The sequence below is a fragment of the Hypanus sabinus genome, chromosome X2, assembly GCF_030144855.1.
Source record: "Hypanus sabinus isolate sHypSab1 chromosome X2, sHypSab1.hap1, whole genome shotgun sequence".
Taxonomy (NCBI): Eukaryota; Metazoa; Chordata; class Chondrichthyes; order Myliobatiformes; family Dasyatidae; genus Hypanus; species Hypanus sabinus.
The window spans coordinates 16,230,401-16,245,693 of record NC_082739.1 but is presented as its reverse complement, the minus strand read 5'-3'; the positions used below and the strand labels follow the sequence as shown (position 1 = coordinate 16,245,693).

The 15,293-nt window shown below is 41.5% G+C and overlaps 1 protein-coding gene across 1 annotated transcript in view; it reads left to right on the top strand.

The window, feature by feature from the left end:
* The window catches only part of LOC132385295 (CXADR-like membrane protein), a 113,082-nt gene extending 104,427 nt beyond the window's left edge, over window positions 1–8,655 (top strand). The window contains exons 5-7 of the mRNA XM_059957316.1: window positions 4,059–4,181; window positions 4,765–4,906; window positions 7,956–8,655. Coding sequence (XP_059813299.1) covers window positions 4,059–4,181; window positions 4,765–4,906; window positions 7,956–8,241 — 551 coding nt within the window. The 3' untranslated portion in view covers window positions 8,242–8,655. The remainder of the gene's footprint in view (window positions 1–4,058; window positions 4,182–4,764; window positions 4,907–7,955) is intronic.
* The last annotated feature ends 6,638 nt before the right edge of the window (window positions 8,656–15,293 follow it).

The following is a 15,293-nucleotide window of genomic DNA, read 5'->3' as shown; positions in this document are numbered from 1 at the left end:
ACAGCGGCGGGCTTCTGCGTGGTAAAAACACCATTGTTCGTTGGTCTCCTCACCCCTCCCTCTGGGGTTAGTGGGCTCTGCTGCCGGGCCTGGTCTGGTTTGCTGCTGGGAGCGTGGCCTGGTGATCTGTGCGGCGGACGCCCCACTCTCCTTCTTGGCGTTCCACAGCATGTCCGCCCAGGCCGCCACCTTCCGGGGGACACTGAAATCCGTGTCGGACAGCAGCAGGCGTATGTCCTCGGGCAGCTGCTCCAGGAACGCCTGCTCAAACATGAGGCAGGGCTTGTGTCCGATAGCCAGGGCCAGCATCTTGTTCATCGATGCCAACGTCTCCCAAACCATCCAGGTGCAGTAAGCGGGCAGCTCACTCGCGCCGTGAGAGTCCGAAAGTCCTTATGAGCAAGGCTTTGAATTCTGTGTATTTGCTGTTCACTGGGGGCGACTGTATGAACTCCTCAACCTGGGCCGCTGTCTCCTGGTCGAGGGAGCTCACCACGTAGTAGTAACGTGTGGCATCCGAGGCTATCTGCCGAATGTGGAATTGGGCCTCTGCTTGCTGGAACCATAGGTGAGGTCGCAGAGTCCAGAAGCTTGGCAGCTTTAATGAAACTGCATGAACAGATGCGGCATCGTTCCTCTTCGGCCCAAGTATCATTTGGGCAGTCGGGGTCACCAATTGTAGTGGTGTGCTACACGCAGCACTGAAATAACAACACATAGTCGGTGAGCTGCAGTTGCAAAAAGAGGTTTATTCAAACTTTGCGGCCTCGCTTTAAAGCCTTCCTGCCCTCCCCAGGTGGGAATGCTGCAGGGGGCACATATTCACAGTCCCATCCTGTGCGCAGGCTTTTCCCCTTGCTGGTGAAGATAGCTTGGTGCCCTCTTTGGGACCGGCCTCAATGCTGGTTCGCGTCACTTTGTGAGCCGGTTCGAGTGCGCTGGAAGTGGGTCACCACAAACCCATGGTATTACAGGAAAGATACCAGCATGCACAGAAGATTGGCTGATGGGCAGGAGACAAAGAATAGGAATAATGGGTCCTATTGGTTGGCTGATGGTGACTAGTGCTGTTCCGCAGGGTTTGTACTGGGACCACTTTTCATATTATGTGTCAACATTTTGGATGATGGAATTGATGACTTTGTGGCCAAGTCTGTGCACGATATGAAGATACAGCAGGTGCAGGGGCAGGTAGTTTTGAGGAAGCAGAGAGTCTGAAGAAGGGCTTGGACAGATTAGGACAATGGGCAAAGTGGCTGATGGTATACAGTGTAATTCCCTGCATGGTCATGCACTTTGGTAGAAGGAATAAAGCTGCAGACTATTTTCTAAATGGGGAAAAAATTCAAAACTCAGAGGTGCGAAAGGACTTGGGAGTCCTCGTACAAGATTCTCTAAAAGTTAATTTGCAGTGGTAAAGAAGGCAAATGCAGTGTTAGCATTTCTTTCAAGAGGACTAGAATATAAAAGCAAGGATTAAACTAGAATATAAAGCTGACGCTTTACGAGGCAGACTGCTCTTGGAGTATTGTAAGCAGTTTTGGGCCCCTTATCTAAGAAAAGATATGCTAGCATTGGAGAGGGTCCAGAGGAGGTTCATGAGAATGATTCCTGGAATGAAACGGTTAACATATGAGTATTTGATGGTTCTGGGCCTGTACTCACTGGAATTTAGAAGAATGAAGGGAGGATCTCATTGAACCCTATTGAATATTGAAAGGCCAAGATAGAGTGGATGTGGAGAGGTTGTTTCCTATAGTGGGGGAGTCTAGGACCAGAAGTCACAGCCTCAGAATTGAGGGACATCCATTTAAAACAGAGAGGAGATGGAATTTCTTTAGGGGTAGGTTGGTGAATCCATGGAATTCATTACTACTGACGGCTGCAGAGGCCAAGTTATTGAGTATATTTAAAGTGGAGGTTGATAGGTTCTTGATTCAAGATTTAATGATTCAAAGCCCATTTATTATCAAAGTATGAATGCAGTATACAACCCTGAGATTCGTCTTCCCACAGACAGCCACAAAACAAAGAAAACCATGGATTCAGTTTAAAGAAAACATCAAACCCCCAACGTGCATAAAAAAGAACAAATTGCACAAATGGCAGAAAAATTGCTAAAAACATCAAATCACAAAGACACGAAAGAGTCCAGGCATATTCAGTTCAGTTCAACTCAGTTCAATCCAATGCCATGTCTCTCACTATCTACAGGCCATAGCGCTTGTCCACCCCAATCAAAATCACACAGAAACAGCAACAAAACAGAAGTGAGCGGAAACCAGAGACACATCATATCATGAACTACAGAGTCCAATCCATAAACCGCGTTGATTAAACCTTGCCCAATTGTGGTGAACTACATATACCTGTCTGGACACGCCCTCTGCTGACTGCTCCTGTGGCTCCTCCCACAGACCCCTGTATAAAGGTGATTGGAGGCACTGCTCCCCCCTCAGTCTCCGAGATGCTGTGTGATGGTCTCTTGCTGCTGACTGCTCTCTTCCAGCTAATAAAAGCCTATCTCGCCTCACGTCTCCAAGAATTATTGATGGTGCATCACCAAGACCCTAGACTCCAGCACCATCCTTCAGCATGAGACACCTTCTTTCGTGTGCAGCAAGTGCGAGCAAGAGAGAGACTGGTTACACACAGGCAGATGGTGCTGAACACCCAACTCGCCTTCCCATTTCCTCATTGATTTTCAATCTTTCTTGGCGCTTTAATCGGTGAGATTAGTGAGAAATGGAGTCAATTGTGGGCTCATGCTCCATCTCCTGGCTTCTTGTCCTCCTGGCTGCACACTTTGCTCGAAATCTCACGGAGACAGCAAAGCGCCAGATCACTAAATGGGCCTGAAAACACATCATCAAAATGTAAATCACAGGCTCCAACAGTAGCAGAAGCACATTTGAAAGAAAAAGATGAAGTAAACAAAGTGAAAGAAATCATTTTATGAACCAGCTGAAGGATGTCACCTTAGTTGCATTGCTTGCTGGCGCCATCTTCTGGATTAATGAGGGTGTCAAAAATGTTGGGGAAAAAGCAGGAGAGTGTGAGAGGGATAAAAAATCAGCCATGATGGAGCAGACTCGGTGGGCCAAAAGGCCTAATTTTGTTCTGATGTCTTATGACCTTATATCTTATCATAGTGAAATCGCTCCCTTGCATGTTACATCCCTTTAAATTTTCAGAGCTTTACCCTTTTTGAATGTAACCTTACTGAGGATGACATTAGAAGTTTCAACTAACCCAAGATTTGAATTCTCAGCCATAATTTCAAACAATTGAAATGTTCTGAAAAGCATTTTACCTGCAGTTACAGCTAGTAGTGATACTGAATTAATCTGCACCTGCGAGTTGGACAAACAAAATGGAACCAAAAATGCAGTTAACTAATGCTTGAACTAATCCAAATCCCGGATCTGGAGGCAGTAACTGCAGTCAGCCACAGTGTAGGATGTAATGGATCAGGAAGTGTCAACTACAAAATTACCTGGTTATAAGATCTTGTTTTTCATTGTGCAATGCAAAGTGAAGGTTAAGAGCTGTCACATAAAGAGAGTTGGTAGGGTCTTATTTCATCATGGTGTCTAGTTACAGAATGACATTTGTTAAACTAGGTCATAAAATCCCCTTTATGTAAAGTAAAATCTTTACTAAGAAAGGAAGAAACAATACTCTGGAAACAAAGGGACAAAGGAATCTGTAGGGGAACTTTGTTCAGTTTGTTCCATAAATATATTCAGTTAAAATATGATAGAAATTTTGATAAATTAAAAACATGTTGAAGGTTTCATATCGTGCAATCTGTCAAATAACTTTAAATTGTTGGCTTATCAACATGGCCCATGCTAAATGCATCATTTAACTGCACTGAAATAAAACTGGAAAATGCCAGAAAACCACTCAGCAAGCCTGGAACGTTGACTATTTCTCTTTCCATGAATGTTGCCTGATCGGCTGAGTTTTCCCAGTAACTTGTGTTTTTATTTCAGAGCTCCAAACTGTGCAGACTTTATTTTTTGTTTCACTGAGCCGTCCTTCAATTTATTCAGATTCAAAAACCCCAGAAATGTTGCTGCTGAGGAACTTGAGCCACACGAATGCTGGAGTGTACCGGTGCAGTGCTACCAATGAGGCAGGGCAGGAAAGCTGCTCGGTGAACATCACAATTATCTGTGAGTAGTCTACAAACACCAAAGAAATCAGCAATTCCAGGCAAAAGTACTTCAAATTTATTCACAATGCTAGGATGGTAATACAAACATTGTACATAGAACATCAAACAGAACCACACAGAGAAATGCCTTCGGCCCACAATGTCTGCACCAAACATGATGCTGATTTAAACTTGTGCTCTTATGCCTGTATGTGATCCATATCTCTCCATCTATCTGACAGCCATTAAACACCACTATTGTATCTGCTGCCAGCACGCTCCCCAACCCCCACCCAGGCACCTACCAGTCTCTGTGTGTAAAAAAATCCTTGCCCCACACATCTCCTCTCAACCTTCCCCTCTTACCTTAAATGCATGTTCTCTAATACTCAACATTTCTGCCCTGAAATCCATCATTACTGAATTCAGCACAAATAAACAGAGTGAAATATGTTTACTTTTAGAAATGGTGGATGCAGGTAGAAAAAATGTCATCAAAAAGACTACTTAAACACAAAACCATACAAACATACATACATTCAACTTAATTTAATTAGATTCAGATGTCAATATTAATTTGTTTGCTTTCTTTTCATTTCCAGATGCAAAAGACCCTGGGATCATTGCTGGTGCTGTTATCGGAGTTATACTTGGGCTGCTGTTAATCTTCCTTATTGTTTGGTTTACACTATACAGGAAAGCAAAACATAAATATGAGGAAGAGGAACAACCGAATGAGATAAGGTACTGTCTAGCTAGCAGTCCAAGGTGCAAATTTGTGGTCTGTAGATGCTATCCCTAAGATGTTGAATAAGCATGTTATTGTTACTAACCTCTGGCAAAGTATGGCAGAGACATGTTTCTGGTCAGAAATCCTATGCAGAAGACTCATTTCTATAGCTTAATTCTAACCCCAAAAAGCCTCAGCATCTGAGTTCGTGCAATGTTTATATTTTAAACATTGTTTACTCATTCCTGATCCTGTCATGGTGCCACACAAATGTTTTCATGAACCAAACAGTCTAATGCTGCTGATGTCACTTCTCGCCATCTGCAGTACAGCTAGGACGTATTATTTTCTCTTTCATCTTTTCAACTTGGTGTTCAGCTGTAAAGTGACCGAGTTTCAAACAGATTTGCAGCTCACGATTGCTGCAAACATCACAGTGCTTGTCTCTATTAAGCACATCACAATGTTCCCAGTCACCCTGCTGCTTAATCACTGGTAGTATGGCTCCAATAAGTGTACCACAGTGATGGAAGAAATGTGATCAGAGTAAAAATAGATATTCTGTTTGAATTAATTAAGTAATTTTAAATGTTTTTATTCATAAAGTAATACACCAGAATAACAGGCCCTTAGGCCCAATATGTCTATTCTGACCAAGGTCTCATCTAATTGCCCATTTGCCTGCATTTGGCTCATACCCCTCTCAACCTTTCCTATCCATATACCTGTCCACATGTCTTTTAAATGCCTCTGGCAACTCATTCTATATACACCTCACCTTCTGCATGACGAAGTTTCTGCTCGGGGTCCTTTTAAATGTTTCCCCTCTCACTTTCCCCACCTTAAACCTATGCCCTCCAGCTTTTGATTCACTTTCCTTGGAGAAAAGACTGTATGCAGTCACTCAATCAATGTCCCTCATGATTTTATACACTCATATTGAGTCATCCCTCAGTCTCCTACAGTCCAAGAACAAAAATCTAACCTGCTCAACTTTTCCCTATAACCAGGCCCTTGAGTCCTTGCAACATGCTTGTAAATCTTTTCACTCTTTCCAATTTAATGCCTTTCTTATATTTCACATAATGGCGTAGCCAAAACTGTACAAAGTACCCCAAATGCAGCCTCACCAGTGTCTTGTACAATTACAACATAATGTCCCAACTCCTATACTCAGGACCGTAACTTTTGAAGGCAAGTGTGCTAAGTGCCTTCTTCACCTCCCTGTCTATCTGTGATGCCACTTTCAAAGAACAATGTACTTCCACAAATCGTTTTAGGTGTTTGTGTGAATATTAGTCTTTATTTTAATTTTTAATGATTTTATTTTTAATGGCATAAGTAACTTTATTTATGAATTCTTTTGATATTCACAAACGTAACCCAGCAGCAGGAGATCTGATAGCCAAGAGGCAAAGCTTTCCTTGATCTTAAGGCCATTATGTGGGTGCTGCCAACTACTTGCCCATTTGCTGCATTATGCCAAACTGTCATTCAGACTCCAAACCAATTCTATGCTAACAATCGTGCTGCACATTGTTTGGGGACAGGAAGCTATAGTCTGGGCACTGTGAAAGATCGGGCAATTGGCAGCACCCTAACATTTAAAGTAATCAAATGTCTATTAAAATGTTCAAATTGGCCTTATTGAGTTCCCCTTGCTAGAAAGAAAGAAGGAACAGCATTCATTCCATCCCTAGTTGCCCATGGGGTAAGTGGTGGTGAGTTGGCAGCTGGAACCACTGCAATCCCTTGGTTAAAGGTACTCCCATGGTGATCTTGGACAGAGGTTTCAAATAACATTCCAGTGATGATGAAGAGCCATCAATTTAGTGGATTTGCTATGCAGCTTGGAGGACATCTTACTGCCCCACACTCCCTCGTGGTAGAGGCAATTGGTCTGGGAAGTGCATTTGAAATAAATTGAATCTCTGCTTCCATTAGCCTGAATTTTACAGTCCGCTCCAAAGTGATAGTACTTAAAATTGTGATCAAAGAAAGCATTTCTCAAGATCATCAGCTTCTCTTAGTAGTCCTTCTAACATTAGTTTGATTCAAGCCTCAGCTAAAAGGGATCCTTGGAATCCAGCATCAAAGTCAAAGTTGAGTTTTATTATCATATGTGTGTGCACAGGTGCAATGAAAACCATCACAGGCATACAGCATGAGAGACAAGATAAACATTAATTGTATAAAATTTTTAAAACAAAGAACATGCATAAAACAAAAAAAAAAGCTTTTGTATTGCAAAGTAGTCAAAATGGTCAGAGTCTGTCTATACTGAAGAAGTGACTAGGATTGCGTGGGCTGGTTCAAGAACCAGATGATTAAAGAGAAGTCGTTCTTGAACTTGGTGGTGTGGGGCTTCAGGCTTCTGCATCTCCTGCCCAAAGGTAGCTGCGTGACCTGGATGGTGGTGATCTTTGATAACTGATGTCATCTTCTTGAGGCACCACTTCATGTAGATACTCGTCACGGCGGGGAGAGATGTGCCTGTCATGTTTTGGGCTGAGCCCACTATTCTGTGCAGCTTCATACATTCCTGTGCATTTGAATTGCTGTACCAGATCATGATGCAAGGCGTCAGGATACTTTCAAAAGTGCAACTGTAGAAGTTTGTTAGAGGAGTTTGGGGTGGGGGGTGGCGGGCATGTTGAACTTCCATAAGCTTCCAAGAAAGTAGAAGTGCTGGTGTACCTTCCCCATGATTGTGCCCCTGTGTTGGGCTCAGGACAGGTCTTCCAATACATTAGCAACCAGGAATTTAAAGCTGCTGACTATCTCCACATTGAATAGCCTATCATTTTATAGTAAACTCAGACCATAACCAGGTTGCAAAAAATGACTTTATCATTAACTTTTCTTTCATCATACAGAGAGCAAACTAAAGGTAATGACTTACATAGAAAATTAAGGCGGAAGTTAAAATATCTTAAGGAAGTATTTAAAACATGTCAGTTATTACTAATCAATTAGTTGGAGTTTTTAATAAAGGAATGTACAGATTTCTCAAGCAGGAAACTTTTAATTACATTTCACTATTTCTTTTCATTGTGCAACAAGGGAAGATGCTGAGGCACCAAAGGGAAAGCTTAGCAGCGCACAGTCCTCTGTGGGTACAGGAAGCACACAGTCTGGTTCCTGCTCTGTTAAGTCCATCAGAAATGGCACCCCCTGCTCCCAGCAACCTCGCACACTATCAGCCAAAGACGAGAAAATGCTCATTTCGTACACACCAACTGAGGAAGTGAAGATCAACAAGAATGGACCAACACAGGCACATATGAAAAGAATGGGAGCTGTTCCTGTCATGATCCCAGCTCAAACCAGGGCTTTTCAGACTGTATGAATACTGTTTGGTTGGGAAAGGGAACTGTTTTACTGGCTCATTAGGGAGCTTTCACTAATTGGGGGAGATACTCATCTTTGGCTGCCTAAGCTGAACTTGTGTGATAATATCAGCCTGTGGATGAACAAACATTTGGTTCTATTTACTTCAATGGAATAGGATGTTGGAAGGGGAATATAATTGGTCTCAAATTGGGTTTGTTATTGGCAAACAGAGACAAATTTTGCCCATTAATTTTAAGACAGGACAGTGTGAAACTTCCCCACCCACATTTCCAATGTTGACATGAGAAAATTTTGTTGAGCAAACTGGGTAGAATTACTTAAACCAGACATCATCTCATATACTGACTGGATTAGGGAAGTGTATCCAGATATCTTTCGAACAGATTAATCTGGTTTGTACATCAATGTTTCTAAGCAGCCTTCTAATTTTGCATGAATTCCTTATGGATCTGATGAAATGTTGTGGGTTATTTTGTTTTGACCTGGTTAAGTGATGTTCTGAATGTTTCAGAGTGTTATTGAAATTTGAGGGGCGGTGTTAGGTATTTTATAACAGTTTCCCTGAAGTGAAGGTACAAGGTAGCATGGTAGAAGAAGAGCAGGAGAATTATCACTGATATTCTGGCCAATTTTATCACAGACAAAATTACCAAAAAAAAAATCACATTATCTGGCTACTATCACAATGCAGTTAGTAGGAGTTTGTTATGCACAAATTGCCTACGAATTTCCTACGCTACAGATGATTACAATTTAAGAGTACAGTCTTTTCTTGGCTGTAAAGGATTTTCAAATGACCTGAGGCTATGAAAGGCATCACAAACATCTAATCTTTTTTTCTGTTTTTCTCTTCAACTTTATTCTGATCTGCAACTGGATCTAATTTTGCAAAGAAGCAATCCTCCAGTGTGAAGATTCCAGATTCTTCTGGTAGTTAGCCTATTCCCAATATATTTCTGACATATTTACCATCAGCTCATTCTTAACTGATATTGTACAACCTTCTTGTCTATCTCATTCTTTTGCATGTAATAGCATTCCTTGGTAATTTCAGGCTGTGCACATTTAACACTTGCACCCAAAATGCACACAGAGCGAGAATGATCTTTGAACTAGTCATAAGCAGTTTACTATATTTTTCACAGTTCTAAATTAATGCTTATATAATATACAAGTAGCAGAGCACTGCTATATCTTGGTTTCATCAGTAATAGTGACACAGGAGGATATTGGTAACTGGGAGTAAATTTCCATGAAATGACAAATATAGAAATGAATTGATGTCAAATCATCATAGGTGTATACATTGGCACATGACATTTGTGTGAACATTATCTGCTACACAAAAAAACACTAATTTATTTATAAAACAAAAGCAAAATATTGCAGATGCTGAAGATTGGAATAAAGAGAAAATTTTGGAAATGCTCCATAGTCAGGCATCTTGTATGGAAAGATCAAGTTAATATTTTTGACTGATGATTTTGCATCAGAAACTCATCCCTTGAAATATTAACCCCAATCCTTTCTGTGTATACCCTGCCTAACCTGTTTAATACATCTAGCATTTTTTGTTTTGAATTTCCTTTCTCCTTAGCTTTGTCGACTGTAGTTTTAATAAACTAAATATTTTTTGAATGAAAAACACAGACAATCTGCATTGTGTAGATTGTGCTGTCTTTCCTATCAGATGTACTATGATCACTTGGAATATGTTCAATGCACTTTGATTAGTATCCTTCAATCCTACAAGGCTGGTAATTTTAGTATTTGAGAACAGAATTAATTCCGTTTTAAGACCCCCAGCCTATTCTATGATCCAACAAGTTCTTTACTCAATGTATATCTTTGATCCTAACAACTTTTCTTTGTATAATTCGTTTAGTTTTAGTAGCTGAGAAAATGTACACTAAATGCACTTAATGTTGTTTTGTAAGATTTAGGGACACTTAATTGGCTTTTTAATCATATAATGGTGATATTTTTCCCCCATTCTCTTTACCCCATCAGGAATTTTTAGAAGAATTTGTACCTTTTCCAAGTAATTCATCCTATCAGGTGGATAGATGTCATACTTAAAAGCTGTGGGCTGTGATTATAATTGTTATAGTTCTTTATTGTTTAGGAAAATGGATATGGGATAATAACAATCAACAAGATAAAGAATTAGGTAAAGTAAAAATCTCACTACATACTTTTCTGAGATTTCATTAGCTATCTGAGAGGACAACAGATCCACTGTTTCATATTTTGTTGCTAGCTAAAAATCCAAAAATGCTGAAGGTACTTAGCAGGCCATATAGCACCTGATGAAAGGTCATCCAGCTGAAACATTAACTCTAGTTTCTCCCTGCATAAATTTGGACTAATAGGGTCTGAGAGTCACTCAGCATTGAAACATTCAGTCCATCATGTCCATGGTGACCTGTGGGCACCCATTCATGTCAATTCCATCTTCCAGCATTTTGTCCACAGTCTTCAAGTGGTCATCTACACACTTCATTGATGCAGTCAGAAATTCCTCTTCCCCAATCTGTCTGGCAAAGTTTTCCTGGAAAATGTTCCCCAGCGATCCCCTCTAAATCTCTTACCCATACCAAAATCCATATTCTTCAACTTTTTCTACCTCTGATGTGTTGAAAAGTTTCTTACAGTCTACCCTATCTATATTTCTCATAACTTTATATACCCCAATCCTGTTACATGTTAGGCTCCACTGCTCCAAAGAGAACAGACTGAGCTGCTCCGGTCTCTCTTAACTGAAATATTCCATCCCTAGCAACCCCCAGTGAATCTCCCTTGCATCCTATCCAACACGTTCACATCCTTCCTATAGTGGGTGACTAGAACTACATGCAGTACTCCAGTTGAGGTCCAATGAATGATTTAGCAAGTTGGAGCATAACATCCCTTCTCATTTATTCAATGCCTTGATTAATGAAGACCAGTATTCCATATGCTTCCTTAACCACCTTATCTACCTGCATTGCCATCTTCAAGAATCTTTAAACTTGTACGCCAAGTTCTCTCTGTTCTTCAATACTCAATAAGATCCCACCATTTGTGGTATATGTCCTAGCCTCATTAGTGTTCCCAAAATCCATCACCTTACATTTATCTGATTAAACTCCACCTGCCTCTTCTCAGCTCATTTCATCAACACATCAATATCACCCTGTCTTAATGTAATCTGTGAACTTACTGATCATGCCTTCTACATCCATATCAAAATCATTCACAGATATCACAAACAGCAAGGGTCTCAGCACTTGATCCTTGTGAAACACTATGAGTTACAAGCATTGAATCACAAAAACAACTCTCAACTCTCTACTATCACCCTCTGTCTCCTATTGAGAAGCCAATTATAAATCCAATTAACCAAATTGCTCTAGGTCCCATGGGCTGTATGCAGCAACCCATGTGGGATCTTGTCAAATGCCTTACCAAAGTCTATGTAAACCACATCTACCGTACCTCCATCATCAATAGCTTATTACTTACTGCCTGTTATGCCTGCAGGTGTTTAGGACATCAATGAAGGTCCTCCATCTCTGTCTTTCCTCTTGGCCTTGGCAGCATTCAGGGCTTCCTTCATCACACCAGTAGCTTCCTCTTGGTTTTCACTACTGTCAGCCATACAAGTCCCTGGTGAAGCCTCAGGAATACCTTCACACTCAGATGTAGAAGGATTCTTCATTGCTGTTTCCTTAACAATTTTGTTTGTCCAGTCAGGGTTGGTAGCTGAACCCCCCCCAAACCTAGAGGACCAGTGGACCAGTCCTAGTCTGGCCTTTAACCGTTGACTTGTTTGGCATGGGTGACCCTACCAAGAGCCAAGTCATAAAGCACTAACTCCACCCAACATAGCTCTCTAGCTCATTGAAGCATGCAAACCTCCAAACCACGACAAGGTTGTAGTCCTCTTCGAGGAATGGCTTGTTATCTCTTCAAAAAGTTCAGGCGGATTGGTCAGACAGGATCTAACCCTGACAAACTATGGTGGCTAGCCCTGTGATTAAGTCCTGCCTTTCCAAGTGATCATGAATCTTGTCCCTCAGAACTTTTCCTAATAACTTACTTACTACTGATATCTTCAAAGAATGGGGTTTCCTTTCCTGAACTTTTGATGCTGCCTTCACCCACATCTCCTCTATTTCCCGAACATCCATACTCATCCCATCTTCCCACCACCTTAACAGTGATAGAGCTCCTCTTGTCCTTACCTACTACTCCATGAACCTCCACAAACAACATGTCATTCTCTGGAACTTGTGCCATCTCCAAAGGGATCCTAATACTAAACATATCTTTACCTCCCTGCTCACTCTCCACTTTCCACAGGGATCGCTCCCTCTCCTTGTCCATTTGTCCCTCCCCACTAATCTCCTTCCTGACACTTATCCCTGCAAGTGGAAGAAGTGCTACACCTGCCAATTCACCTCCTCCCTCACCTCAATTTAGGGCCCTAAACAGTCCTTCCCAGTGAGACAATACTTCACTTCCGAATAGCCGGGGTCATCTATTGTGTCTGGTGCTCCCAATGCGGCCTCCTCTATGTTGGTAAAAGCCGTCGTAAATTAGGGGACTTCTGTTCCATCCGCCAAAAGAGGAACTTCTGGATGGCCAAACATCTTAATTTGGATTCCCATTCCCGTTCTGAAATGTTGGTCCATGGCCTTCTCTTTTGCCAAGAGAGGCCACTCTCAGGGTGGAGGAGCAACACCTTATATTCTATCTGGGGTAGCCTCCAACCTGATGGCATGAATTTTGATTACTGCTTCTGATAAAAAAAATTCCCTCCCCCCTCCCCCCTCTTCTATTCCCCACTCTGACCTTTTATGTCTTCTCATCTACCTATCACTTCCTTTGGGTCCCATCCTCCTTCCCTTTCTCCTGTGGTCCACTCTCCTCTCCTATCAGATTCCTTCCTCTCCAGCCCTTTACCTTTTCCACCCACCTGGCTTCACCTATCATCTTCTAGCTAGTCCTTCTTCCCCACCCCCCACCTTTTTATTCTGGCATCTTCCCCACCCCCCGCCCACCCTCATCACTTTTCAGTCCTGATGAAGGATCTTGGCCTGAAACATCAACTGTTTATTCATTTCCATTGATGCTGAGTTCCTCCAGCACTTTATGTGTGTTGCTTTGGATTTCCAGCATCTGCAGACTTTCTTGTGTTTATCATCTGACTAAGAAGTCAGTAATTATCAGATTAACTTCCTTTTTGTAAAGGGGGACTGTATTTGCTATCCTCTAAACATCAGGTACCTCACTTGGGATACAAATATTTTAAGGTCTCGACCAGAGCCCCAGTAATCTCTTTCCTTGCCTCCCATAGCAGTATGGGGTAAGTACAAACCCCATTTCCAGAAAAGTTGGGATATTTTCCAAAATGCAATAAAAACAAAAATCTGTGATATGTTAACTCACATGAACCTTTATATAACTGACAAAAGTACAAAGAAAAGATTTTCAATAGTTTTACTGACCAACTTAATTGTATTTTGTAAATAAACACAAATTTAGAATTTGATGGCTGCAACACACTCAACAAAAGTTGGGACAGAGTTAAAATAAGATTGAAAAGTGCACAGCATATTCAAGTAACACCGGTTTGGAAGACTCCACATTAAGCAGGCTAATTGCTAGCAGGTGAGGTATCATGACTGGGTATAAAAGTAGCATCCATCAAAGGCTCAGTCTTTGCAAGCAAGAATGGGTCGTGGCTCACCCCTTTGTTCCAAAATTCGTGAGAGAATTGTTAGTCAGTTCAAAAGGAACATTTCCCAATGCAAGATTGCAGTGAATTTAGGTCTTTCAACATCTACAGTACATAATATTGTGAAAAGATTCAGAGAATTCAGAGACATCTCAGTGCGTAAAGGGCAAGGTCGGAAACCACTGTTGAATGCGCGTGATCTTCGAGCCCTCAGGTGGCACTGCCTAAGAAACCTTCATGATACTGTGACAATTACAGCCACCTGGGCTCGGGAGTACTTCGGAAAACTATTGCAACTTAACACAGACCGTCACTGCATCCAGAAATGCAACTTGAAACTGTATTACGCAAGGAGGAAGCTATACATCAACTCTATGCAGAAATGCCGGCGAGTTCCCTGGGCCTGAGCTCATCTCAGATGGACCGAAAGACTCTGGAACAGTGTGCTGTGGTCAGATGAAACCACGTTTCACCTAGTTTTTGGAAAAAACGGGCATCGAGTTCTCCATGCCAAAGATCAAAACGACCATCCTGATTGTTACCAGCGAAAGGTACAAAAGCCAGCATCTGTGATGGTATGGAGATGCATCAGTGCCCAAGGCATGGGTGAGTTGCATGTATGTGAAGGTACCGTTGACTCTGAGGCGTATATTAAGAGATTAGAGAGACATATGTTGCCATCAAGGCGACGTCTCTTCCCAGGACGTCCATGCTTATTTCAGCAGGACAATGCCAGACCACATTCTGCACGGGCTACAACAGCATGACTTTGTAGAAACAGAGTGCGAGTTCTTGACTGGCCTGCTGCCAGTCCAGATCTATCTCCTATTGAAAATGTATGGCGCATCATGAAGAGGAGAATCAGACAACGGAGACCACGGACTGTTGAGCAGCTGAAGTCTTATATCAAGCAAGAATGGACAAAATTTTCAATTGTAAATCTACTACAATTAGTATCCTCAGTTCCAAAATGATTAAAAAGTGTTATTAAAAGGAAAGGTGATGTAACACAATGGTAAACATGCCTCTGTCCCAACTTTTGTTGAGTGCGTTGCAGCCATCAAATTCTAAATTTGTGTATGTTTACAAAATACAATTAAGTTGGTCAGTAAAACTATTGAAAATCTTTTCTTTGTACTTCTGTCAGTTAAATAAAGGTTCACGTGAATTAACATATCACAGATTTTTGATTTTATTGCATTTTGCAAAATATCTCAACTTTTCTGGAAATGGGGTTTGTATCTTCTAGCTCTGGGAATTTATCCACCTTTAAGCCTGCTCAGGCATTGAACATCTTCTATTATACTTACACTTTCACCTTTCCT